The following is a 27,401-nucleotide window of genomic DNA, read 5'->3' as shown; positions in this document are numbered from 1 at the left end:
CCATAATAAATACACCTGTTTCAGTAACAAGAAGCAGTTATGTAGCAGGGAAGGATTAGATTGATCTTAGAATAGGTTCTGTGCTGTACTGTTCTCTGTTCTATTAACTCCATGGACCTGTGCTTTAATTCGATTTGCTGAAGAATGGAACATTCAGAAGATACAGGATATATAAATGAATACATGGACACGGATGCAGAGGTGAACTGTGTTTAATGAAAAACGGTGTCCACGTTTCAACATCGGCACGTATTGTGCACACGCTGACTGCAGTACAGCTGCAGTTCATCCCAGTTGTTCCAGTAGCTCCAAGACTGCAGTGGCCGAGCTCTGTCCAAAGGTGAAGACTCCGCACAGGATTGTCACCGCTGCCCACAGAGTCCAGCCCCACCTGAGGATTGGACAGAAGCTGAGTGAACAGAACCTGCCAAGGTCACGGCACCATGCCAGCCCATCAGCTAGAGGAGAAACTGTGCCACCTGCTCATAAGCTGGCAGTGTGCACGGAGTGCAGGCTGGGTCGCTGATCTGGCTGAGTGGTGAAGAGTAGACGACTCACCACTCAATGGTGCCATGGAGTCTTTGTGAGAGGGCAGGAGATGCTCTGTGCTATATCTCAGCGGAAAGAATATGGCACACCCACGGGGAGCTTGAATCACAGGCGTGACCTCTCGAGCATCAGGCTGTTTGGCTGTGCAGCATCTAAAAGCAATGGCACCCTTCCAAGGATTTATGTCAATATTATAAAAGTAATTTAATCTGAGTCAGATAATACAGGAGGTGCATTTCACATCAGATCATACAGTATGTAATAAACAGGTAACGCCATTGTTCTCCCCTTATTAACGTAACTCTGAACTTAATGCTGCAAACTGGGGGGTGCAATATAGCAAGTAATCCATGATAAATGACACAATATGGTGTATTGTGAGTAAAGCAAGGCAGAGTGATCATAGACGGATCCACAGATCTTTAATCAAGTCAATGATGTGACTAAAATGGCCCACATTAGCCAAGCCACAGAGTACAAACAGAGGGGCTATAGTTTGGGTTGTTTGCAAGGGTTCCTGTTACAAGAAACGTGTGACTGCATGGGAGAGTTTGCGGTGAAGGTAAAAAGAGAGTGTTGCTAGGAATGGAAACGTACTGCAGTGGGTAAGATTGGATAAGTTGGGATGGTTTTTTTTGAGGAGCTGAGTGGAGACAATATGCTATGAAGAAGCAGCCTATCCCGTGGCTAAAGAGGAGCCATGGATGTACAGGCAACCCCCTGCGTTAGAGCAGTTCGGGTAATGGAAATTATTTGTGAAGAAATTCACAAATCACTACCCAAAAACCTGAGATACAGAATGACATTCACTCTCACGCAACTTATGCGTCCATTTTTTTTCAACTCACATTTCTTGACACATGCATGGACAACATAGCTTTGTGGTATGAAAAATCATGGTACAGATGGACATTTGAGAATGCATCCCTTTCCTGGGGTAACATTAACCCTTGGGGGTGTCTATTCCTCAAAGCACACTGGAACAAGAGTCTTTGAATACTTTTAAAGGAGAGGGAATAAATGGGGTGGGGTGAAAAGGTCACCAGTACCAGATGCGATGTAGAATCAAAGCTACGCCAGATAGCCATGGTCTTACTGACCAGCAGGGCAGGTCTGAGGGGCTGATAGATCTATTGCTGCTCCAATTTCATATGTTCAGTTCTTTGGCCACGTGGATGTATAAAATCAGAAGTGGCTCAGATGGAAAATAATTGTGAATTTCGGATAGTGACAAGGAGGCATACAGGAGTGAGACAGATTGTGGATTAGACATTGGCTTTCAGGGAGAAGCCAGAGACTGCTAGTGGATGGTTGCCTCTCTGTCTGGAGGCCTGTGACTAGTGGAGTGCCACAGGGACTGGTGCTGGGTCAGTTGGTGTTTGTCACCTATATTAATGATCTGGATGATAATGTAGTTAATAGGATCAGCAGATTCATGGATGCCACCAAGATTAGGGGTGGAGTGGACAGCAAGGAAGGCTATCATAGCTTGCAGCAGGATCTGGGCCAGCTGGAAAATAGGCTGAAAAATGGCAGATGGAGTTTAATGCAGCCAAGTGTGGGGGTGTTGCACTTTGGTAGGACTGACCAGGGTGAGTCTTATACACTGAATGGTTGGGCGCTGAGGAGTGGGGTCAGACAAAGTGATCTGGGAACACAGGTCCTTAATTCACAGAAAGTGGTGTCACAGGTAGATAGGCTCATTAAGAAAGCTGAAGTTTTATAAGACATTGGTGAAGCTTAGTTTAGAGTATTGTGTGCAGTTTTGGTCACCTACCTACAGGAAAGATTGAAAGAGGAAAGATTGCAAGGCTGAAAGAGTGTGGAGAAATTTCACAAGGATGCTGCTGGGTCCAGAAGACCTGAGATATAAGGAAAGATTGAATAGATCAGGACTTTGTTCCTTGGAACGTAGAAGATTGAGAGGAGATTTGATAGAGGTATACAAAATTATGAGGGGTATAGCTAGGGTAAATGCAAGCAGGTTTTTTTCTGCTGAGGTTGGTAGGACTACAATGAGAGGTCATGGGTTAAGGGTGAAATGTAAAAAGTTAAGGTGAACATGAGGGGAAACTTCCTCACTCACAGAGTCGTGAGAATGTGGAACTAGCTGGCAGCACAAGTGGTACATGCAAGCTTGATTTCAACGTTTAAGAGAAGTTTGAATAGGTACATGGATGGTAGGGGTACGGAGGGCTATGGTACCAGTGCAGGTCGATGTGAGTAGGCAGTTTAAATGGATTGGCATGGAGTAGATGGGCCAAAATACTTGTCTCTGTGCTGTACTTTTCAATGACTCTATGCACTATGGACAGCATACTAACTGGTTCTATCACCGTCTGGTTTGGTGAGGCCACTTTAAGCAGTGTCGAACATACATTTGAACCTATGACACGACATTATAAAATAATGAGGTTCACAGACAGCATAGAGGGGCAGAAACTTTTTCCTGGGGAGATCATGAGGAGCAGATGCAGCTTGGTGTACAGGACAGGGAAAAGCATCCTTGAAGGTAGCACCACAAGTAAGTAAGACAACAAATACAACACACATTAGTCATTCCTGCATGAGCCAGGGATGTGATATAAGTCATGGAGTTACAGAACACTACAGCAGAGAGTCCATGCCAAATTTTTATTCTGCCTTGTCCCAACAACCTGGACCAGGGGTAACACCCTCCATACACACAGTTCTTGTTGGACTTGCTTTTCATGCAGTTTTGGCAGATGTCTGTATATTATGCATATTTTATTTTATGCTCCAGGAATTCAGTCACCTCTCATCCATCTTTCTGAAACATGACAGTATCTCAGATATGTCCAAACCCCCTGTTCCTGTACACTCGGGCAATGGTATATTCCCTTACCTTGTTTATTTTCCTGAAAAGCATTGTTTAACCCTGCTATGGATTGTATCTTTTGGTCCTCTCTGTTCACCTGGTCACAGAATATCCACAGATACACTCAGTACACCTGCTTGTTAATGCAAATATCTAATCAGCCAATCATGTGACAGTGGCTCAATGCAGACATGGCTAAGAGGTTCAGTTGTTGTTCAAACCAAACATCGGAATGGGGAAGAAATACGATCTAAGTTACTTTGACTGCTGAAAAATTGCCAGACAGGGTGGCTTGAGTATCTCAGAAACTGTTGATCTAGAATTTTCATGCATAACATTCTCTAGTGTTTACAGAGAATGATGTGAAAAACTAAAGAAAAACATCCAGTGAGTGATAGTTCTGTGGGCAAAAAATGTCTAGTTAGTGAGAAAGGTCCAAAGAGAATGGCCAGACTGGTTCAAGCTGACAGGAAGGCCACAGTACCTCAAATAACCATGCCTTGCAACAGTGCTGTGCAGACGAGCATCTTTGAACACACAACACCTCAAACCTCGAAGTGGATGGGCTATGGCAACAGAAGACCATTCCAGGTTCCACTCCTGTACCTAATAAAGCGGCCCCAGAGTGTACCTACACTACACAGCTCCGGGAAAAGTAAGTCCTTCCTTCAATATAGAGACTAAATCTGCACACGGTGATCTCAGCAAAATCTGCAACAATTTGCAGCAAACTCTCTACTTTGTTTCAACAGGAAATGAATGAAGGCAGGGCCAAGTAACACACAGGAGCTGGAGGAACTGAATGGTTCAGGCAGCTGAATGGACAGTCAATGCTTTGCGCAGACAGGTCTCGATCAAAGACTATAAAGCATTGGTTCTGCCACAGCTGGGATATTACTTCAGTTCCACACTACAGGCAGGACATGATGCACTGTAAAGGACGCAGGACTGATTCCCCGACACTGGGGAATACTAGCCTAATCTCAAATAATAATGAGGCAGCCTACGGAGAAGAAGTCGGGTGTACTTCCTGGGAGTGGGGAGGTTTGAGGAGGGGCCCGATAGAACTACAGTACATGAAATTGTGTGTTGATAAGTTAGGGCAAGGTTTCTCAACCGGGGCTCCACGATTTAAACTATAAACATAGTTTTCGAACTACGTGTGACACACGGTGCTAACACTCGCAATGGTGGGCAGTGATTGAGCAGACCCATTAGCAATAGAAACATGGGAACAGAAAGCCTACAGCACAATACAGGCCCTTCAGCCCACAAAACTGTGCCGAACATGTCCTTACCTTAGAAATTACCTAGGGTTCCGCATCGCCCTCTATTTTTCTAACTTCCATGTACCTATCCAGGAGACTCTTAAAAGACCCTATCGTTTTCATCTCCACCGCCGTTGCTGGCAACCCATTCCACGCACTCACCACTCTCTGCATAAAGAACTTGCTCCTGACATCTCCTCTGTGCAAGCTCGTTAGCGTTCTCTCAGACCAGTTTGGCAAGTACATAACAGGACCCTGTTTATTTGGTTGAGTCCATTCTCAGTTTTTAGCGTGAGATGGGAGACGCTGTAGATAACTTGTGAGCACTGTTTTGCACGGAGGGGAGGACAGTAGGCTGATAATTGGTGATCACTTTATTGTACAGACAAAAATGTATTGCATGGAGGGGTAGATGGTAGGCTGTCGGTGACCACTGTATTGCACAGAGTGGAGGATGGTCGGCTGATGAGGAGTGTTGTATTGCACAAAGGGGAGGACGGTAGTCTGATTGTGAGCATTGTATTGCAGGGAGTGGAGGATGGTTCGCTGATAATTGGTGATCGCTTATTGCACGGTGAGGAGAATGGTAGGGCTAGGGTGAGCACTGTATTGCACTGAGGGGGGGACAGTAGGAGAAAGTGTTCATTCTAAAGAAGGAATTTTTATGTGCAGAGACTCAGCAGAAATTATTACCCAGAAAAGGAAAAGTCACACAGTTGATGAGAACCTAATAATGTCAGCATGTGAAATTATAGTGAGTAAAATGCTAGGACAAGATGCAGTATGAGAAATTGACAAGGTTTCACCCTCGAACTGTACGATACATTGATGACATGTTACGAGATGCTGAAGATGTTTAGTGTGATAAAATGAAAAACAGCAGCTTCTCTATATATGTAAGTGATGCAGTGGATGTTGTATATTTGGACTTTACGAAGGCCTTTAACAAGGTGCCACATATGAGGCTGCTTACCAAGTTAGGAGCCCATGGTATTACAGGAAAGTTACTAACATGGTTAGAGTATTGGCTGATTGGTAGAATGCAGCAAGTAGGAATAAAAGGATCCTTATATGGTTGGCTGCCAGTGACTAGTGGTGTTCCACAGGGGTTGGTGTTGGGACCACTTCTTTTTTTGCTGTATATAAATGATTTAGATGATGGAATAGTTGGCTTTGTTGCCAAGATTGCAGATGATACAAAGATTGGTGAAGGGACAGGTAGTGTTGAGGGAACAGGTAGGATGCAGAAGGATTTAGACAGGTTAAGATAATGGGCAAGAAAGTGGCAAATGAAATACAACACTGGAAAATGCATGGTTATGCACTTTGGTAGTAGAAATAACTGTGTGGACTATTTCCTAAATGGGGAGAAAATCCAGGAATCTAAGAAGCAAAAGGACTTGGGAGTCCTTGTGCAGAACAGCCTAAAGGTTAACTTGTGAGTTGAGTCGGTGGTGGGGAAGGCAATTGCAATGTTAGCATTCATTTCAAGAGGTCTAGAATACAAGAAGAGGGATGTGATACTGAGGCTTTATAAGGTACTGGTGAGGCCTCACCTTGAGTATTATGAACAGTTTTGGTCTCCTCATCTTAGAAAAGATGTGCTGGCATTGGAGAGGGTTCAGAGGAGGTTCACAAGGATGATTCCAGGAATGAAAGAGTTATTATACGAGGAATGTTTGATGGTTCTGGGTCTGTACTCACTGGAATTTAGAAGGATGAGGGGGATCTCAATAAAACCTTTCAAGTGACGATCAGCGGGAACCCGGTGTGTGTCCACCCTCGCTTGGGTGCCAGGTTCACTGCAGAGGATCGACCGCATCTGGAGGAGGGATCACAGTCGGTGACCCCAGGTGACATCACAAAGGACTCGCCTGAAAGCTGCTTGTGAGCAATATCGCCGGTCTGTGAGTGGAAGCCGTGTCTGAATGATCAGTCGTTCTCGTTCTCCCTCTCTCCCTCCCCGCCACGTTGTCCATCGCCATGGCAACGATTATTGTGAACTGAACTAAATTGAACTGGACTTTCTGTCACTTTGAAATTGGTCATTTACCCCTAGACAACGATAGAGCTTGATTGATCCTGTTATCTTAATTCTGTGCACATGTAGGTTTATCATTGCTGAACTGTTGCATTTATTATCCTTTCGATTACTGTGTTGCTTGTTTCTTTAATAAAACTTTCTTAGTTCTAGTAATCCAGACTCCAACTGAGTGATCCATTTCTGCTGGTTTGGCAACTCAGTTATGGGGTATGTAACAGTTGCTATGTGCAGCTGTGGAGGCCAGGTCATTGGGTGTATTTAAGGCAGAGATTGATAGGTTCTTGATTGGACATGGCATCAAAGGTTACGGGCTGAAAGCTATGAAATGGGGTTGAGGAGGAGGAAAAGAAAGGATCAGATATGATTGAACAGTGGAGCAGATGCGATGGGCCAAATGGCCTAATTCTGGTCCTATGTCTTCTGGTCTAATGGCTTTATAGTCTTTTGGTCTTATCCAGGTTGATGAGTCAAAAGATTTTGCCAATAAGAGTCAAGTTCTTGCATTTGTAAGATTTGTAAATGTTGGTGAAATTCAAGAAAACTTTTTCTGTTGTAACGAACTGCCTGAAACAAGCAAAGGCCAAATCTTCATATCTGGAAACAAAAGGTCTGTCTTGGAGGAACTGTTGGTAGTTATACTGATGGTGCCCCATCAATGGTTGGCTCCGTGAGAGGTTGTCTTCTCTAGTAAAGAACCCTGATGTTACTCACAACACACTGCTTTCTTCACAGAGAGGTGCTGATGTCAAAATCTCTTGGAGGTGAAATGAAAAAGAGTTCTAAATGATGCCACAAAAATGGTAACTTTATTAAACAAAGACCAGTTCACTCGAGAATGTTGAAAAAACTGTGTGAAAACCTGGACAGAGAGCACACCAATCTCCTGCTCCATACAGAAATCCAGTGGCTGAGGGGAAGAATCCTCAACAGGGTGTTTGAGCTGAAAGGTGAATTATAGGAGTAATTGCAGAATTGCAGGAGAAAATGGTAGGCCACATTTTGCTGAGTACTTTGAAGATGAAGAATGGTTGCAGAAACTAGACTACTTAGCAGACATTTTTCATCATATGAACCAGTTGAACAAGTCTCTGCAAGGCCCTGGGGAAAATGGTTTGATTTCAAGTGACGAGATTCCTGGATTTAAAAGGAAACTAACAATTTACTGATCATGCTAATGTAGATATAATATTTTTATGAAGGGAAAAAAGGTTAAGAAAAGCTGGGATAGGGGTAAGAAATGCATTCTCATTGCAGAGGTGTCTAAAACTAGAAGGCTCAGGTTTACAGTAACAAAGGTTAAAAGGAGGTGTGAGCAGGAATCTTCTTCTGGAGAAGGTGGTGGAGGGAAGAACTTGTAAGAATTATTCAATGAGAAAGTTGAGAAGGCCACAGCTGTGCAGGTAAGAGATCTGAAGGGCATGTTTTCCACATAGAGGGTGGCCGGGAAATGGAGTGAACTTTACAGAGGGATGGCGGAGGTGGGTACAAATAGAATGTTTAGCAAACATTGAGATGTGTATGTGGATATGAAAGGATACTGTCCAAGCACAGGCAAATGGGTTTAGGCATTACAGGCCCTTCGGTCTTGTTTCAGTGTTGTGTTGTGACACTATGACAGCCCCTCTAGGCTCTTCTCATGGGAGGACACCTCCCTCCTGCCAGTCTCCCAGTGATGAGGTTTTCCATGCACCGTATCTGCCTCTCCCCTGCAGCTGGAGTGTGCGCTTTCTCGTGCCAGGCTTCCCTGGGCTTTGCGCCTTCGAGAGCTGAGCCACAGATTCCTGGCAGAGCAGAGCCAGTATCTGGCTGACCTGAACATTGACAGCGCATGGTTCTGGGCAAGTGTTTTCACACAGAGACTAGCGGGTGTATGGGATGAGATGTCAGAGAGGAAGTAACCAAAAGGATGGGTACGTGGGTAGGAAAGGTTTAGAGGGATATAAGTAAGTGGGTTCTATGACCACTATTTCAAATCTCTCTTTGGCCAGTTTCAGGACTTTCTTTGTAGAGTGCTCTGAATAGCTACAATGCCAAGTTGGCATAGCAGACACAAGAAAGAGGAAGTTTAACTTCTGGGCAGTTGCACTAAAGCAGTCCCTGTACGAATCTTAGATGTTGTGTTTGTGGTTTAGGCAACCTGAGGATAAGGGAAGGGGGCATGTCATGCTTTACAAACTGTACTATATTGTCACAGTTCTTTCACTGTGGGTTTTGCAGAGGCACCTGTCTCTGTAGAGAAATCCCGATGGGAGAAGCTGCCTTACAAATAAAGTGACTCTGTCTGCTAGTTTGGTTTTCTCCAGTGTGAGAGAGGGGTGTGGCACTCAGGAACCTCAACGTTTTGGGAAGCATGTTGGGATGGTGTGTGGATTAGGAGCCTCTGAAAACTGTAGTGTGGGGCTTGGGGGCTGGGCTCTTTCTCCTCACAATGATGATGGTTACAGGTGTAAGAGCAGCAGTAAAGCTGGATGATGAGCACAGGGCAGAAGCATTACTGCAGGTTGAAAGAGCATCACTGTTTATTACTGTGATGGGGTAGGGTGTTGGAGCAGATTGTCTCTCAGATAGAAAGGTAGACTGGGGCAAAGCTGAAGGAACAAGATAGCACAGGCTTGGTCTTGAATGGTGTTCTCCTGTGTGTGGGAAGAGTCGTATAGAGATACAGCAGGCAACAGGCCCTTTGGCCCAATCATGCATGGTAGAAACTCAGCAGGTTAGGCAGCATCTGTAGAAATGAACAAACAGTCGATCTTATGGGTCAAGACCCTTCTTCACAACTGGAAAAAGGAAGGAAGCTGCTCCACGAGGCGAGGGAAAAGATTGCTGAGCCTCTGGCTAGGATCTTTATGTCCTCGTTGTCCACGGGAATGGTACCGGAGGATTGGAGGGAGGTGAATGTTGTCCCCTCGTTCAAAAAAGGTAGTAGGGATAGTCCGGGTAATTATAGACCAGTGAGCCTTACGTCTGTGGTGGGAAAACTTTTGGTAAAGATTCTTAGAGATAGGATCTGTGGGCATTTAAGGAATCATGGTCTGATCAGGGACAGTCAGCATGGCTTTGTGAAAGGCATATCGTGTCTAACAAGCCTGATAGAGTCCTTTGAGGAGGTGACTAGGCATATAGATGAGGGTAGTGCAGTGGATGTGATCTATATGGATTTTAGTAAGGCATTTGACAAGGTTCCACACGATAGGCTTATTCAGAAAGTCAGAAGGCATGGGATCCAGGGAAGTTTGGCCAGGTGGATTCCGAATTGGCTTGCCTGCAGAAGGCAGAGGGTCGTGGTGGAGGGAGTACGTTCAGATTGGAGGATTGTGACTAGTGGTGTCCCACAAGGATCTGTTCTGGGACCTCTACTTTTCGTGATTTTTATCAACGACCTGGATGTGGGGGTAGAAGGGTGGGTTGGCAAGTTTGCAGACTACACAAAGGTTGGTGGTGTTGTAGATAGTGTAGAGGGTTGTTAAAGATTGCAGAGAGACATTGATAGGATGCAGAAGTGGGCTGAGAAGTGGCAGATGGAGTTCAACCTGGAGAAGTGTGAGGTGGTACACTTTGGAAGGACAAACTCGAAGGCAGAGTACAAAGTAAATGGCAGAATACTTGGTAGTGTGGAAGCGCAGAGGGATCTGGGGGTACATGTCCACAGATCCCTGAAAATTGCCTCACAGGTGGATAGGGTACTTAAGAAAGCTTATGGGGTGTTAGCTTTCATAAGTCGAGGGATAGAGTTTAAGAGTGGCGATGTAATGATGCAGCTCTATCAAACTCTGGTTAGGCCACACTTGGAGTATTGTGTCCAGTTCTGGTCACCTCTCTATAGGAAGGATGTGGAAGCATTGGAAAGGGTACAGAGGAGATTTACCAGGATGCTGCCTGGTTTAAAGAGTATACATTATGATCAGAGATTAAGGGAGCTAGGGCTTTACTCTTTGGAGAGAAGGAGGATGAGAGGAGACATGATAGAGGTGTACAAGATAATAAGAGGAATAGATAGAGTGGATAGCCAGCGCCTCTTCCCCAGGGCACCACTGCTCAATACAAGAGGACATGGCTTTAAGGTAAGGGGTGGGAAGTTCAAGGGGGATATTAGAGGAAGGTTTTTTACTCAGAGAGTGGTTGGTACATGGAATGCACTGCCTGAGTCAGTTGTGGAAGCAGATACACTGGTGAAGTTTAAGAGACTACTGGACAGGTATGTGGAGGAATTTAATTTGGGGGCTTATATGGGAGGCAGGGTTTGAGAGTCGGCACAACATTTTGGGCCGAAGGGCCTGTACTGTGCTGTACTATTCTATATCTATAAGACGCCAGAAAGCTAGTCCCATTTGTCTGCATTTAGCCCATATAAAACTACTTCTGTGTACGTACCTGTATAAATGTCATTATTGTACCTCCCTCAAGCACACCATATGGACACTGGTTCCACACACCCTCCACTGTCTGTGTGAAGAAGTTTCCCGTTCAAGTATACTCTTTAGATTTTGATTCACTTTCCCTGGGAAAAAGACTGCATTAACACTGTCTCTGGCCCTTATTAACTTTACACTCCGCTATCAATTCTTCCCCCAGTCTCCTGGATTCCAATGATGCCAAGCCTCTCCCTAAACCTCAGATCCTCGAGTCCTGGCAACATTGCTGCCATACAGAGGATCAACATTGATACAGCTGCGGGAATGATTGCGAAGTGGGGTGGGGAGTGGTCCGATAGTAGCCCCGTGTTGTGTGAATGGAAGTCCGCACTCTCCCAAGGAGAGCGTTGCTATTTCCCCTCTGGCAAGGCTGGACATCCCCACTGGCCCTGGGGCATGGAGAAGCTGTTGGGAAGAAGATGGGGGGAGAGTCCTGGTCTGATTGGATCTACTGCTGTCTGAGTAAAAATCTTACCCCACACATCTCTTTTAAACTCTTTCCTCTCACTTAAAGTTATGGCCTCTAGTATTTGACATTTCTACCCTGGGAAAGAAAGTCTATCTATGCGTTCCTTTATTTTAAAAACCCCTATCAGGTCGTCCCTCAACCTCCAGTGCTCTAGAGAAAACAATCCAAGCTTGTCCAGCCTCTCATTGTAGCTCACACTCTCCAATCCAGACAGCATTCTGGTACATCACTTTGTATCCTCTCCAAAGCCTGAACTGGAGTAAACACAACTGCACACAACTCTCCAAATACAGCCTAATCCAAGATTTGCGCATTTATAATTAGTGACTTGCAGAGTGATGGTTCACACCTGTCCCAAGTAACAGGCTTGTGCTGAGCCTGAATGTGGGTTTATGCACCTCCGGGCTTTTGCTGCTAACCCCACTGGTACACACTTCCCAGAAGCGGGCCTCACTCCATCTGACCGTGCTGCCAGAGGGCAACAGATGTGTTCCTCCTTACCTTGCTCTGACAGCGACACTCTCCCCCCGTACCACACTCAGCAGACACAGGCCTGTGGGAAGAAGACACATCCAGTTACACAGCTGAGCGTCTGCCCCAGACAGCAACAGGGACCCGCAGACAGCAAAGCAAAGCTGTGGGGGAGAGGGAGGCACCGCCGGTGGATCAGGATGTAGGAGGGAGGGGTCGCAGTGCTCCTAAGAGGGTAGGGAGGAGTGGAGGGATGAGCAGCTGGATGAGGAAGGAGTGTGGGACAGGAAAAAAAGAACAGTGAGAGGAGGAGTTGAACGAGGAAGAAGAGGCGGGAGAAGGAATTGGGGCAAGGGAGGTGGAAGGAAGGAACAGTGGAAGGGGGAAAGAGGAGGAGAGAGAGGAGCAGGAAGTGTGGTACAGGAGAGAGATAAAGGAGAGGGTGAAGATGGCTGATGTGAAGGAAAAGGAGTGGGAGACGGGAGAAAGAGGAGGAGGAAGAAAGGAAGGGGACAAAGAGGAAGAGATTGTTGAATCTTCTTTGTCTGCTGCAAGGAAGTGTAAGGGTTGGGAGATGGACAAAAACTGTCTGGGGTTCATGGCAACACAACGGTTTGGGAGGGGGTCACGATGACATAACGGTTTGTTGGGTTCATGGCAACATAACAGTTTGGGAGGCCACGGCAACATAATCGTTTGGAGGGGTCATGGTAACGTAGTGGTCTGGGGGTAGATGGTAACAACAGTTTAGGGAATGACGGTAACTTCACAGTTTGGGAGGGTTCACAGTAACATTACAGTTTGGGAGATGACGATAACTTAACAGTTTGGGGGGGTCACAATGACATAACGGTCTGGGAAGGGTTACGGTAACATAATGTCTGGGGTGTCACGGCAACGTAACGGTTCGGGGGGTCAAGGTAACATAAGGGTCTGCGGTGTCACGGTAACATAACAATCTGGGGTCATGATATCATAACGGTTTGGGGATCATGGTAATGTAACAGTTTGGGGGTCATGGTAATGTAACGGTTTGGGGGTCATGGTGACAACAGTTTGTGGGGGTCATGGTAACATAATGGTTTGGAGGTCATGGTAATGTAACGGTTTGGTGGGGTCACGATGACATAACGGTTTGTGGGGTCACGGTAACATAATGGTTTGGGGGGTCACCATGACATAATGGTTTGGGGGTCACCATGACATAACAGTTTGGTGGGGTCACCATGACATAACGGTTTGGGGGGTCACGATGACATAACGGTTGGGGGGTCATGATGACATAACAGTTTGTGGGGGTCACTGTAACATAATGGTTTTGGGGTCACGGTAACATAATGGTTTGGGGGATCACGATGTCATAACGGTTTGGGGGGTCTCGGTATCATAACAGTTTGTGGGGGGTCATGGTAATGATGGTTTTGGGGGGTCACTGTATAAAAATGGTCTGGGGTTCACAGTAACAATGGTTTCGGTGGTCACAGTATAATAACAGTTTGGGGATTCACAGTAACAACGGTTTTGGAGGTCACTGTATAATAACGGTTTGGGGGTTCACAGTAACAATGGTTATTGTGGTCACAGTATAATAATGTTTTAGGGGTTCACAGTAACAATGGTTTTGGTAGTCACAATATAATAGCGTTTTAGGGGTTCACAGTAACAATGGTTCTTGTGGTCACTGTATAATAACATTTTAGGGGTTCACAGTAACAATGGTTTTGGGTTTCACAGTATAATAACAGCTTGGGGTGTCACAGTAACATAACGGTCGGGGGGTCACAGTAACATAATAGTTTGGGGGCTACGGTAGCAACAGTGTTGGAGTTCACTGTAACTCCTCGGTTTGGGGAATCACAGTAACATTATGGTCTGGTATGGGCATGGTAACACAGCGGTCTGGGGGTATCACGGTAATATAACAATTGGTAGTGGCGGCACAATATCATAACAGTTATTGTAATGCTTTGAAGTGCCATTTTTACAATGGTCTTCATTCCATTTCCTACGCTGTCTCCAAGGAGTTTGTACATTCTCCCTGTGAGCACGTGGCTTTCCTCCATGTGCTCCAGTTTCCTCCCACATTCCAGAGCCATGTGCTTTGCCTGTAGCAGGTGTGAGCATGCCATGTTGGCACCAGAAGCTTGGCAACATTTGCAGGCTGCCTCTGGAACTTCCTTGGGCTGTGTTGGCCATTGATGGAAACAAGACGTTTCACTGTCTGTCTGGATGTACATGTGACAAATCTGTAATCTGTCCACCCCCTACCCAGCCCAGCACAGAACTTGGAGAGAAGGGCCCTGAGAGACGAACGGCGGATACAGTGGTATGTAAGAATTGCACTATGATGAGTCTCATGATTCAGGGAAGTAGATTTCGTTTGGAAATGAGGAGAATCTACTTTCCCCAGAGAGTAGGGAATCTGTAGAATTGTTTACCTGGAGAAGCCCTGGAGACTACCTCATGAAATATATTTAAGAAATAGTTAATTAGATTTTCGATTTACAGAAGAATTAAATGTTATGGTGAAAAGGCTGGTAGGTAGAGCTGAGCCCACAAGACCGAGGCCCTGTCCTGCTCCTATCTCCTATGTTCAGCATAAGGTGATGGTTGGAAGGTGGGGAGAAGCAGGTGGACGGGATTGTTGCTTAGAGAGAATATTCCACTGGGGTGGATTAGGGAATCGCAGGGTGAGCAGGGCGTGGGTAATGTGAGGTCGTCATCTTCACCCTTCTGGATCGAGCTGTGTGACTGTCCTACCTGGGAAGAGGAAGATGAAGAAGGCACTGACTCCCCCGATGAGGCTGATGATCTTGGAGATGTCTGGGACAAAGAGGGAGGCCCCCAAGCTCAACAGGACCCAGCCGCTGGTCAGCAGCACCCTCTGTCTCCTTCTGCAAGCTGTCAACACTACAGAGCTGCTCCAGTATGTCACGCACAGCTCCTGAACCACAGACCTGGGTGAACAAAGAAGGCAGGCAAGTAAGTTTTGCCTCCACAGCCACCTGTTCCAGCAACTCAGCAGGAGTGTGGGGACAGGACACAGTGCAGCCTGACCAGTGGTTAATACAACTTTAACTTTTAGTCATTCCCAGAAGAGCAACTCCTTTGGTAACAAACCCAATCAGAAAATCTTGGCTAGTGGAAATATCCCAGCTGGCTTTACACTCGCCTGCAATATAACACCAAAAACCAACCCTCAGCCCTCAAATCATAACAATGCGACCCCTCTCAAATTGTCAGCACTCTGAGTACCGAGTGCAAGCATTCTGTTAGCTCTTTAATTATAAGGAGATGGAAGCAGGTGCTGACAGCTATCCATCAAACCTCACCTTGTGCAGCTTCAGTAACGGTGGGGGAATGTAACAGGAGGGGGGTGTAACGGGAGGGGAGTGCAGTTCTGGCGAGGGTATCACTGCTCACTCTTGCGTTGTGATCAGTGATCACTGCCCTCACATCATCTCCCCCAGCCCCTGCTGAAACCCTCTATGAGAAGCATGAATGGTAAGAGATTAGAAGAATTTCACCTACCTCCCCAAGTGCAGTACTATGGGATAGATAGTGATAATAGAGACACCAAAGAGCATCCTCCCAATGATAACAAGAACATCATCATCTGGGTATGACATCAAAATATCTGCTGCCACGTCTGTACCAAACGTCCAGTATCCATACATCCCTGAAACATACCACGACCATTACAAGGTTATGGAGATGTCGACTCTCATAATAGCAGCTCACAGAGACCTGGGTACAACCCTCACATCAGGTGCTGCCCTTGTGGGCTTTGCATGTTCTCCCTGTGACTGGAAGTCGAAGCCTGTTGTACTGTAAGTGTTCACCTGACCACAATGTTTTCTATAGTGGGTAGTATTTTGGTTTGTGCAGGCTGGCACAAGAAGTTAATGGTTGAGGAGATGTAACTGTTCATGACCTAATGGTTTGAAACTTTAGGATTCAGTATCTTCTATCCAGTGGTAGCAGTAAGAAGATGGCATGGAGCAGATAGTGGGCATCTCTGAGACAGTGCCTTGTGTAGATAGTACCAATGGTGAGGAGGGACGTGTCGGTGATGTATTGGGCGAATTCCACTACTCTCAGCACTTTCTCATATTTTAATTGCCATGCTGGATCAGTGTAAGCAGCCAGAATACCTTTGACAGTGCAGCTATAAGACTTTGTGAGTGTGCTCAGTGAAAAGGCAAACCCCTTAACCAGTAAAAAGCTGGCATGCCTTCTTTGTGACTGCAACTAGATGCATGACTCAGGGCAAGTCATCAGATATGTTAATTCCCAGGAACTTGATGAATAGGTAGCAGGGCTTCAGGAAAGTAAAGAGTAGTTATTGGACCGATGGGACCACTCCCTGGGATATAGCAGATACATGATGTGATGGCACGGTGGTGTAGTGTAGTGGTTAGCACAACACTTTCCAGTACAGGAAACCCTGCTTCAATTCCTGTCACTGCATGTAAAGCGATTGTACGTCCTCCTCTTGACAGTGCAGATTTCCTCAGGGTCACTCTGGTTTCCTCCCACAGTCCAAAGATGTGCAATTGGTAGGTCAATTGGTCATTGTAAATTTCCTGTAATTGGACAAGGATTAAATCAGGTGATTACTGGACAGCATGCCTCTAAAGGCCGGGGTGGCCCATTCCGCACTGAATATCAAAGAACAAAATAAAAATAGGAAATAGAGGTTTCATTGTAATAACTAGCAGGATGAATGGAGTTTTGTAGTAATAACTAACTCAGGGTCTGATTCTTTTGAATGCGGGAAATCAGGAGGTGAGCGGGCCCTGCACTTTAATTCTGTGACCACTGTTGTTGGTCGGTGGATGACGTGGGCAAGTTTCTGTTAGTCTGTGTGGCACATCCACCTATCAAGGGAGCTGGGGCACGATGAAGCCTGCAGGTTGTGAGGAGATGTGGGTCCCTGGAGCCATGGCTGGCAGTTTACCTGTAACGGAATAAATGAGAAGACAAGCGAGCATGGAAAGGATGGAGATGAGGACCCAGTGTGAGAGCGACTTGTTCCGCATGCTGCTGTAGACGGCCACACTGGCCTCGTGGCACTGAAACAGAGACAGAAAGAGATCATTACAGGAGGGACCTCGAGGGTTAAAAGAAAGCTGGGAAAGTTTGTTACCTGGTTGATGATAGATGACATGATGACACAATGTCAGGAAAGGTTGAGTGAGCAAGGTCTTTTCACTCCGGAGCGGAGGACAAGAGGTGACTTGATAAAGGTACACAAGATGATGAGGGAAAGATCTAGTGGACAGCCAGAGCCTTTTTCACAATGCAAAACTGCAATACTGTAAATGGTATAATTTCAAGTGATAGGAAGGAAGTATAATAGGGTTGTTGAAGGTAAACTATTTAGTCAGAGAAAGGTGAGTGCAGACACCACTCTATCAGGGGTAGAGGCAAATGCTTCAGGGACTTTTAAAAGACTCCTTTCAGTATAGGCATTGATGACAGAAAAATGGAGGGCTATGGAGGAGGGAAGAGTTTTATCTGTCCTAGAATAGGTTAAAAGGCCAGCATAACATTGTGGGCTGAGGTGCCTGTATGATGTTGTGATGTTCTGCTGTATGTTCTAAGGTCATCTTAAGTGTCAAACTGCTGGGAAGGGTTGATGGGAAACAGGTCAATAGTGGAGGTAGTTTAAAGGTCACGCTAGAGAAAACAGGGTGCTACTTTGTTCAGGGAGGTGTTTAGATTCCAAGGCACAGTTAGTTGGAGCTGAGATAAAGAAACAGAGTTTGGGATGTATGCAAAGTGCAGGAGAGGTGATTGCTGGCAAAGCAGATGGACATGACCATGAATTAGAACAGCTGCAGGGAGAGTGCTGGATAAGGCTCTGGTAAATGGCTTCTCCTACACAGCCGATAGGCTGCCTCAGAGAGGGAGCAGGGACACTCAGACAGTGAAAGAAGGCATGTGAGGAGAACTGGCTGATAGGGAGACACTACTGATAGATCACGACTCCTGGAAGGAGGCCAGGAGGGGGCTCTTACAAGGGAGAAGAGGAGGAGAGGGAGAAGGGAGGCAAGGAAGAGGAGGAGAAGGAACAGGGAAAGGGAAGGGGAGAGGAAGTGGAAGAAGGAGGGGTAAAGGGGGAAGGAATGGGGAGAGGAGGAGGGGACATATGGAAAAAGAGGAAGAGGGAGAAAGCGGAATGAAAGGAGAGGGGGAAGGAAAGAAATGAGGAGAGGTGAAAGAGGAGGAACTAGAAGGGGAAGAGAGGGTGCAAGAGGGAGCATAGAAGAAAGATGGGAAGGGGAGGAGACACAGGGTGAAGAGAGGGATTAACTAGTCAGGCAATTAGGGCAACCCTGCATAGATGAAACAAAGACCAAATACTATAACAATATGTGGGTTATGGATGAAGTCGTGGAAACCAAATGCAGATATACATCACAAATGTCATAGGTTGCTGGAAATTAGTTGAGTTTGTGGGGTACCTTTGAGCTCTGGCTCAAAATGCACCCTCGTGTACACGGTCACAGGCCTAAATGAACCGATGCCTCCAAGACACTCCATACGTTCTGTGTTAGAGGTTTTCCTAGTGTGTTGTTTGATTTCAGCCATAATTAAGAGAGCAGCCAATTCACATAAGAAAGTCAGATTCAGGGCACAGATGTAACACACAAATTCTTCCAACAGTCTATACCTTGAAACTTGTACCAAGTTCCCTCTTCCTAACTCCTCTCCCCAACCCACCTCTCCCGCAGGTAATGAGACTTGCCTGCCTGTTGAGGGAAGGGAGGGATGATGGTTGGTTTCTGAGAAGGAACTTGCATTTATGTAGCATGTTGTGTAGGAGTTTTACTGTCCACAGAGGGTGAATGACTGGTTCCCGAGACCCACCTCTCTCCATGCTGCCTAGCCTGGGTAATGTTGATCTTTGCATCTGAATTGTACACCCATTGGGAGCATGTGTCAAAATGGCCACTTATGTGTGATTTTTATCAGCAGGCTGAATGGGGTGAAAAGTGGAAAATGGAGTTTAACTTAGACAAGTGTCTAACATTTTGGACTCCCATGTCTTCCTTTGAATTAGTTTCATGGTTTGAAGATACATAACAGTGGTGACAAGGTATTTTGAAAATGAACCTGACATGGCTATCAACTTATTGAAGTGTAGAGAGACAATCAAACTGAAATAAGTGCAAGGAGGAATGGTGAGTAAAAATCACAGCCCAGCACATGTAGAGACTGTCAAGTTAAAAAAAAGCAGGAAACAGAAGAATTCACAGGTATATAAACAGTACGTAGCAAGTGACAATAATCATAAAACACACAGAAATGGCTGGCTACATGGAAAAATTGGCATGTTTGATTACACAAATGATAACTGGAATATGTATATTGAGCTAATTGAAAAGTAGTGAAAATGGAGCAGCCATGATGAAATCGATGGGCCGAATGGCCTAATTCTGCTCCTGTATCTGATGGTCTTGTGGACATTGGTATCAATGAAATTCAGCAATCACAAGCCACATTGAGCTTGTGTGTGTTAAAAACAGAAGGATCAGCATTGTGGTGATGTGAGTGGCTGTGACGGCCACAAATTGATTGAGATCGATCCACAATTTGCATGCAATATCGCCTGCAATAGAGTCACCTGAAAGTGAACTAAGGAAGGCATTCGATAATAGAACATAGCCCACAGAACACAGAAATCTACAGCACATTACAGGCCCTTCGACACATAATATTGTGCCAACCACGTAACCTACTCTAGAATCTGCCTAGAATTTCCCCACCGCATGGCCCTCTATTTTTTTAAGCTCCACATATGTATCTAGCAGTCTCTTAAAATACCCTATAGGTTCCACCTCTACCACCACCACTGTGTGAAAAACTTACTTCTGACATCCGCCTTGTACTTACTTCCAAGCACCTTAAAACTATGCCCCCTCAGGTTAGCCATTTCAGCCCTGGGAAAAAGCCTTTGGCTATCTACGTGATCAATGCCTCTCATCATCTTATACAACTCTATCAGGTCAGCTCTCATCCTCTATCGCTCCAAAGAGAAAAGATCAAGTTTACTTAATCTATTCTCATAAGGCATGCTCTCCAATCTAGGCAATATTTTTGTAAATCTCCTCTACACTATCCACATCCTTCCTGCAGTAAGGTGACCAAAACTGAGCACAGTACTCCAAGTGAGGTCTAACTAAAGTCTCATATAGCTGTAACATTACCTCACGGCTCCTGATCTCAATACTATATCATGGTTGATGAATGTCAACACACCATATACCTTCTTAACAACATTGTCAAGCTGCACAGCAGCTTTGAATATCCTATGGACATTGACCCCAATATCTCACTGATCCTCCACACCGCCAAGACTCTTATCATTGATATTATACTCTGTCTTCAAATTTCACCTACCACACTTCACACTTACCTGCGTTGAACACCACCTGCCACTTCTCAGCCCAGTTCTGCTTGCTATCAATGTCCCGTTGTAACCTCTGACAACCTTCCTGACTATCCACAATACCCCCAGCCTTTGTGTCATCAGAAAACTTACTAACCCACTCTTCAACTACCTCATCCAGGTCATTTATAAAAATCACAAAAAGGAGGGGTCCCAGAATGGATTCCTGCGGAACACCACTGGTTACTGTCCTCCATGTAGAATACGAACCATCTACAACCACTCTTTGCCTTCTGTGGGCAAGCCAATTCTGGATCCACAAAGCAAGGTCTCCTTGGATCCCATGCTTCCTTACTGTCTGAATAAGCCTTGAATGGGGTACCTTATCAAACACCTTCCTGAACTCCATATACACTATATCCACTGCTCTACCTTCATCAATGTGCTTTGTTACATTCTCAAATAATTCAGTCAGGTTCATTAGGCATGACCTGCCCTTCACAAAGCAATGCTGACTATCCCTAATCAGACTACGTATCTCCAAATGTACATAAAGCCTGCCTTTCAGGATCATCTTCAACAACTTACCCACCACTGAAGTAAGACTCATTGGTCTATAATTTCCTGGGTTATCTCTACGCCCTTTCTAGAACAAGGGACCAACATTTGCAACCTTCCAATCTTCTGGTACTTCTCCTGTCCCTATTGATAATGCAAAAATGATAGCCAGATGCTTAGCAGTCTCCTCCCTCGCTTCCCACAGCAGCCTGGGGTATATCTTATCCAGTCCTGGTGAATTATCCCTTTCAAAACTACCAGCACATCCTCTTTTTTAATGAACATGACAGGCACAAACAAATGGATTCAGAGACGTACTGCAAGGAAACAAGCCATTCAGCCCAATTCATTCATGCCGGCCATGGTGTCTACCTGAGATAGTCCCACCCACCCATATTGCTCTGAACTTCATAGTGTCTACCTGAGATCGTCCCACCTATCCATATAGCTCTGAACTTTTCCCATCTAGGCACCTGTCCAGATGTCCTTTGAATATTATAATTGTCCCTGCCTCCCCCACTCATCCTTCTTACCTGGAATCCAAAACAGATGGTTGGAAGCACAGTAAATATTGCCGTCCAAGAGGTGATGCTGTGGAAGACAGAGGGAAAGGTGCTTAGACCAGGGAAGGAGGCAGGGCCTAACAGGAGTACAATCATACTTCCTCCCCAGCCCCTGAAAGAAAGGCTGTTCCCTGGTGCGAGACTGACTAGTGAGCCACAATCACTCCAAACAGTAGCCTGAGGATGTGAATTTGGGGCTTCTCTAATGTATCTCTTTCTATCATCTCCACTAGCAGGGCACTCCATGGCTCCACCACTCTCTGTGTGAAACACTTGCCTCTGATTTCCCCACCCCACCCCCAGACTTCCTTCAATCAGCTTAAAATTGTCTCAGTGGTTAAGAAGACATACGATGCATCGGCCTTCATCAACTGTGGGATTGAGCTTAAGAGCCGAGAGGTAATGTTACAGCTATATAGGATCCAGGTCAGACCCCACTTGGAGAACGGTGCTCAGTTCTGGTCACCTCCTTACAGGAAGGGTATGGAAACTATAGAAAGGGTGCTGAGGAGATTTACAAAGATGTTGCCTGGATTGGGGAGCATGCCTTATGAGAATAGGTTGAATGAACTCAGCCTTTTCTCCTTTGAGGAACAGAGGATGAGAGGTGACCTGATAGAGATGTATAAGATGATGAAAGGCATTGATTGTGCGGATAGTCAGAGGCTTTTACCCAGGGCTGAAATGGCTAACAAGAGAGAGCACAGTTTTCAGGTGCTTGGAAGTAGGTACAGGGGAGAGGTCAGGGATAAGTTTTTTACGCAGAGAGTGGTGAATACGTGGGATGGGCTGCCAGCGACGATGGTGGAGGCGGATACGACAGGGTCTTTTAGGGGACTCCTGGATAGGTACATGGAGCTTAGAAAAATAGGAGGCTATGGGTAACCCTAGGTAATTCCTAAAGTAAGTACATGTTCGGCACAGCATTATGGGCCAAAGGGCCTGTATTGAGCTGTAGGTTTTCTCTGTTTCTATGTGTCTACATGGTGAGGTAGTTACGCCCACGGTGCAGGACACGGGAGACAGGGTAACAGTCAGGAAGGGGAAAGAGGGTAAGGAGTCAGTGCAGAGTACCCCTGTGGCCATTCCCCTCAACAACAGGTATATCAGTTTGGATATTGTTCAGGGCATGACGGTACAGAGGAAAGTTGCAGAGGTCGTGTCTCTGGCACTGAGCCTACATCTGTGACTCACAAGGAAAAGGGGGAGAAGATGTATACTGTGGTGACAGGGGATTTGCTAGTTAGGGGAATGGACTGGAGATCCAGTATATGGAATAAGGTAGATGAATTCGCAGCACAGTTACAGATCGGCAAGTATATTATTGTAGGCATTACTGAATCATGGCTGAAAGAAGGTTATAGCTGGGAGCTTAATGTCCAAGGATACACATTGTATAGAAAGGACAGGCAAGAAGGCAGAGGGGGCAGTGTTGGTAAAAAATGAAATTAGATCATTAGAAAGAGAAGACGTAGGGTTGTAAGGGTTTGAATCATTGTTAATAGAGCTAAGGAAATGTAAGGGTAAAAAGTCCCTAATGGTAGTGTGATGAGAATACACATAAATTAAGATGTTTGCTGGCCTGGGCTAGCATCAGTGGCATCAGCAGTTGGTCTGCCACCTGTCCTCAGGGGAGGGAGAGATAAGGCACACAATGAAGCAGCATTTGGAGATGTTAATGAAGGAGCCATCAGTCTGGGTATTGTCAAGATCGGCTTCCCCTTTGAACCCTGAACTGTTTGAAGTGATGGACAGGCGATACCCCAGCAGGGGGATAAAAAGAGACAGGTTCGCTAAGGCAGGACACACACGACACCCGAGGTAACGAGACCCTGGAAGCAGTGCGCCTCTCACGAGTCGGTGGGAAGTACCGGGCCACAAACGCACAGGGTGGAAAGGTACGATCAGCGGGAACCCGGTGTGTGTCCACCCTCGCTTGGGTGCCGGGTTCACTGCAGAGGATCGACCGCATCTGGAGGAGGGGTCACAGTCGGTGACCCCAGGTGACATCACAAAGGACCTGCCCGAAAGCTGCTTGTGAGCAATATCGCCGGTCTGTGAGTGGAAGCCGTGTCTGAATGATCAGTCGTTCTCGTTCTCCCTCTCTCCCTCCCCCCACGTTGTCCATCGCCATGGCAACGATTACTGCGAACTGAACTAAATTGAACTGGACTTTCTGTCACTTTGAAATTGGTCATTTACCCCTAGACAACGATAGAGCTTGATTGATCCTGTTATCTTAATTCTGTGCACATGTAGGTTTATCATTGCTGAACTGTTGCATTTATTATCCTTTCAATTACTGTGTTGCTTGTTTCTTTAATAAAACTTTCTTAGTTCTAGTAATCCAGACTCCAACTGAGTGATCCATTTCTGCTGGTTTGGCAACCCAGTTACGGGCTACATAACAGTAGTTATATGCAGATCCCCAAACTGTAGTAAGGATGTGGTCTACGAGTTACAATGGGAGATAGAAGATGCATTCCAAAAAGGCAATATTACAAGAGTCATGGTGGTCTTCAATATGCAGGTAGATTAGGAAAATCAGGTTGGTGCTGGATTCCAGGAGGGGGAATTCTTGGAGTGCCTATGAGATGGCTTTTTAGAGCAGTTCATGGCTGAGCCCACTAGGGAATTAGCTATTCTGGACTGGGTGCTGTGTAATGCTCCAGAATTGAATCAAAAGGTTAAGGGAAAAGAACCGTTGGGGGACAAGTGATCATATACGATCAAATTCTCCCTGGCATTTGAGAAGGAGAAGCTAAATTCAAATGTATCACTGATACATTGGAGTGAAAGGAATTACAGAGGTATAAGAGAGGAGTTGGCCAGAATTGAATGGAAAAGAACACTGGCAGGGATGATGGCAGAGCAGAATGGCTCCAGCAAGCAACTCGGAAGGCACAGGACATGTACATCGCAAAGCGGAAGAAGTATTTTAAAGGAAAGATGACACAGCCGTGGCTAACAAGAGATGTCAACACCAACATAAAAGACAAAGAAAGGTCATATAATGGAGCAAAAATTAGTGGGAAGTTAGAGAATTGGAAAACTTTTAAAAATCAATAGAAGGCAACCAAAAAATCATTAAGAAGCTAAAGATGGAATACGAAAGGAGTCCAGCCAATAATATTAAAGAGGATACCAAAAGTTTCTTCAGATACATAATGTGTAAAAGAGAGGCAAAAGTGGATATCAGACCACTGGAAAATGATGCTGGAGAGGTAGTAATGGGAGACAACAAAATGGCAGAGGAACTGAATAAGTATCTTGCATCAGTCTTCACTGTGGAAGACACTAGCAGAATGGTGGAAGTTCCAGGTGTTAGGGGTCATGAAGTGTGTGAAATTACCTTAACTAGAGAGAAGGATCTTGAGAAACTGAAAGCTCTGAAGGTAGAAATGTCACGTGGACCACATGGTGTACACCACGGGGTTCTAAAAGAGGTGGCAGAAGAGATCGGGGAGCTATTAGTAATGATCTTTCAAGAATCACTAGATTCTGGAATGGTTCTAGGAGACTGTAAAATTGCAAATGTCACTCGAGAAGGGAGAGAGGAAGACAAAAGGAAACTACGAGCCAGTTAGTCTGACCTCAGTGGTTGGAAAGATGTTGGTGTCGATTATTAAGGATGAGGTCTCAAGGTACGTGGAGCCACATGACAAAGTAGGCTGTGGTCTGCATGTTTTCCTCAAGGGAAAATATCAAGGGAACAAATCTGTTGGAATTCTTTGAAGAAATAACAAGCAGGATAGACAAAGGAGAATTGGTGGATGTTGTGTTTTTGGATTTTCAGAAGGCCTTTGACAAGGTGTCAAACATGAGGCTGCTTAGCAAGCTGCGAGCTCATGATATTACAGAAAATATTCTAGCATAGATAAAATAGTGGCTGATTGGCAGGAGATAAAGAGTGGGAATAAAGAGAGCCTTTTCTTGCTGGCTGCCAGTTACTAGTGGTGTTCCACGGTGGTCTGTGCTGGAACCGATTCTTTTTATGGTATATGTCAATGATTTGGATGTTGGAATTGATGGCTTTTTGCAGACAATATGAAGATAGGTAGAGGGGCAGATAGTTTTGAAGAAATAGAGAGGCTACAGAAGGACTTAGACAAATTAAGAGAATGGGCAAAGAAATGGCAGATGGAATACAGTGTTGGGAAGTGTATGGTCATGAAATTTGTTAGAAGAAGTGAAAGGTTTGACTATTTTCTAAATGGAGGGAAAATACAAAAAAAAAACTGAGGTGCAAAGGGACTTAGGAGACCTTGTGCAGGATTCCCTAAAGGTTAATCTGCAGGTCGAGTCTGCGGTGAGGAACACCAATGCAATGTTAACATTCATTTGAAGAGGACTAGAACATAAAAGCATGGATGTAATGTTGAAACTTTATAAAGCACTGCTGAGGCCTCACTTGGAGTATTGTGAGCAGTTTTGGAACCCTTATCTTAGAAAGGGTATGCTGAGACTGGAGAGGGTTCAAAGGAGGTTCAAAAAATGATTCCAGGATTGAATGGCTTGTCATATGAAGAGTGTTTGTTGGGTCGTGGCCTGTATTCCCTGGAATTCAGAAGAATGAGGGGTGATCTCGTCAAATGGTGAGAGACTTTGATAAAGCGGACATGGGTGTGGATGTTTCCTATGGTGGGAGAGACTAAGATTAGAGGATGCAGCCTCAGAATAGAGGGGCATCTTTTTAAAATGGAGGTGAGGAGGAACTTCTTTAGCCAGAGAGTGGTGAATCTGTGGAATTCTTTGCTACAGGCAACTGTGGAGGCCAAATGTTTATGTATATTTAAGGTAGAGGTTGATAGTTTCTTGACTGGTCAGGGCTTGAAAGGGTACAGGGAGAAGGCAGGAGATTGGGGTTGAGGAGAAAATTGGATCAGCCATGATGAAATGGTGGTGCAGACCCAATGGGACAAATGGCCTAATTCTGCTGCTATAGCTTATGGTCTTCTTATCTAACTTATGGCAGGGAAATTCTGTGCTCTTTATGAACAAAAGCACAACTGGCAAATGCCCCGTCCATGTGAAAGTTAGCTAGTTGTATTTCTGGAACACATGGATGTTATGCAGTTCTGCAGTGCATATTCAGGTATGGCTGACCTCTGCCACTGAGGATACAGATAAGCATTTTGGGGACAACTTTGAATGTGATACAAGAGCAAGTACTTGCACTTGTCTGCAAGATGAACCTTAAGTACATGCAACTGGGCTCAGTGTGGCTGAGCGAACTGTTTGGAATTGACACAGTGGAGCAAAGACCCTGTTTCTGGGCGATACAACTCCATGGCTGTGAGATTGTCTGATGCGAACAGGCAGTGGAAATTAATTGGTCAGTTTTTGTTACAGCTGGATGCTAATAATTACAGTTGCATTGGAGGGAGATAGAGTACATGCAGATATTGGAGATCACAAACACAGCGTAGGATTAGGAGACCCACCCCCTCAACCTACCCCACCATTCACTGTGATCATGGCTGATCGATTTCAGCATCAGATTCTAACTATCCCAGTTCCCCGTAACTCCCATTTCCAAAAACATACCTGCCTTCTCTTCAAGTCCCTCCAGTGGTCAATCCCCCACAACTACACAGCATGTAGAATTTCAGAGGTTCCTACACTCCTCAATTATTTTATGACTGTCCCATAGTCTTGGATCATGGGAATTGCACTGTCTGGGATCACAAGATCTTGCAGCGGATAGTGAGGTCAGCTGAGAAGATCATTGGGGTCTCTCTTCCCGCTATTACAGACACTTACACACACGCTGCACCCGCAAAGCTAACAGTATTGTGAAGGACCCCATGCACCCCTCATAAAAACTCTT

General features: G+C 45.4%; 1 protein-coding gene across 1 annotated transcript in view; it reads right to left on the bottom strand.

Annotated features, from left to right (window-relative positions):
- Nucleotides 1-233: 233 nt before the first annotated feature.
- Nucleotides 234-27,401, bottom strand: part of LOC140210362 (putative sodium-coupled neutral amino acid transporter 8) — a 52,183-nt gene continuing 25,015 nt past the window's right edge. Inside the window, exons 5-10 of the mRNA XM_072279246.1 lie at nt 21,542-21,599; nt 17,013-17,127; nt 15,584-15,731; nt 14,813-15,009; nt 12,083-12,134; nt 234-391 (exon numbers count right to left, since the gene is read on the bottom strand). Coding sequence (XP_072135347.1) covers nt 286-391; nt 12,083-12,134; nt 14,813-15,009; nt 15,584-15,731; nt 17,013-17,127; nt 21,542-21,599 — 676 coding nt within the window. The 3' untranslated portion in view covers nt 234-285. The remainder of the gene's footprint in view (nt 392-12,082; nt 12,135-14,812; nt 15,010-15,583; nt 15,732-17,012; nt 17,128-21,541; nt 21,600-27,401) is intronic.

Source organism: Mobula birostris, chromosome 15, assembly GCF_030028105.1.
Source record: "Mobula birostris isolate sMobBir1 chromosome 15, sMobBir1.hap1, whole genome shotgun sequence".
NCBI classification, from domain to species: Eukaryota; Metazoa; Chordata; class Chondrichthyes; order Myliobatiformes; family Myliobatidae; genus Mobula; species Mobula birostris.
The sequence above is the reverse complement of the archived record's forward strand: the minus strand, read 5'-3'. Positions and strand labels throughout refer to the sequence as shown.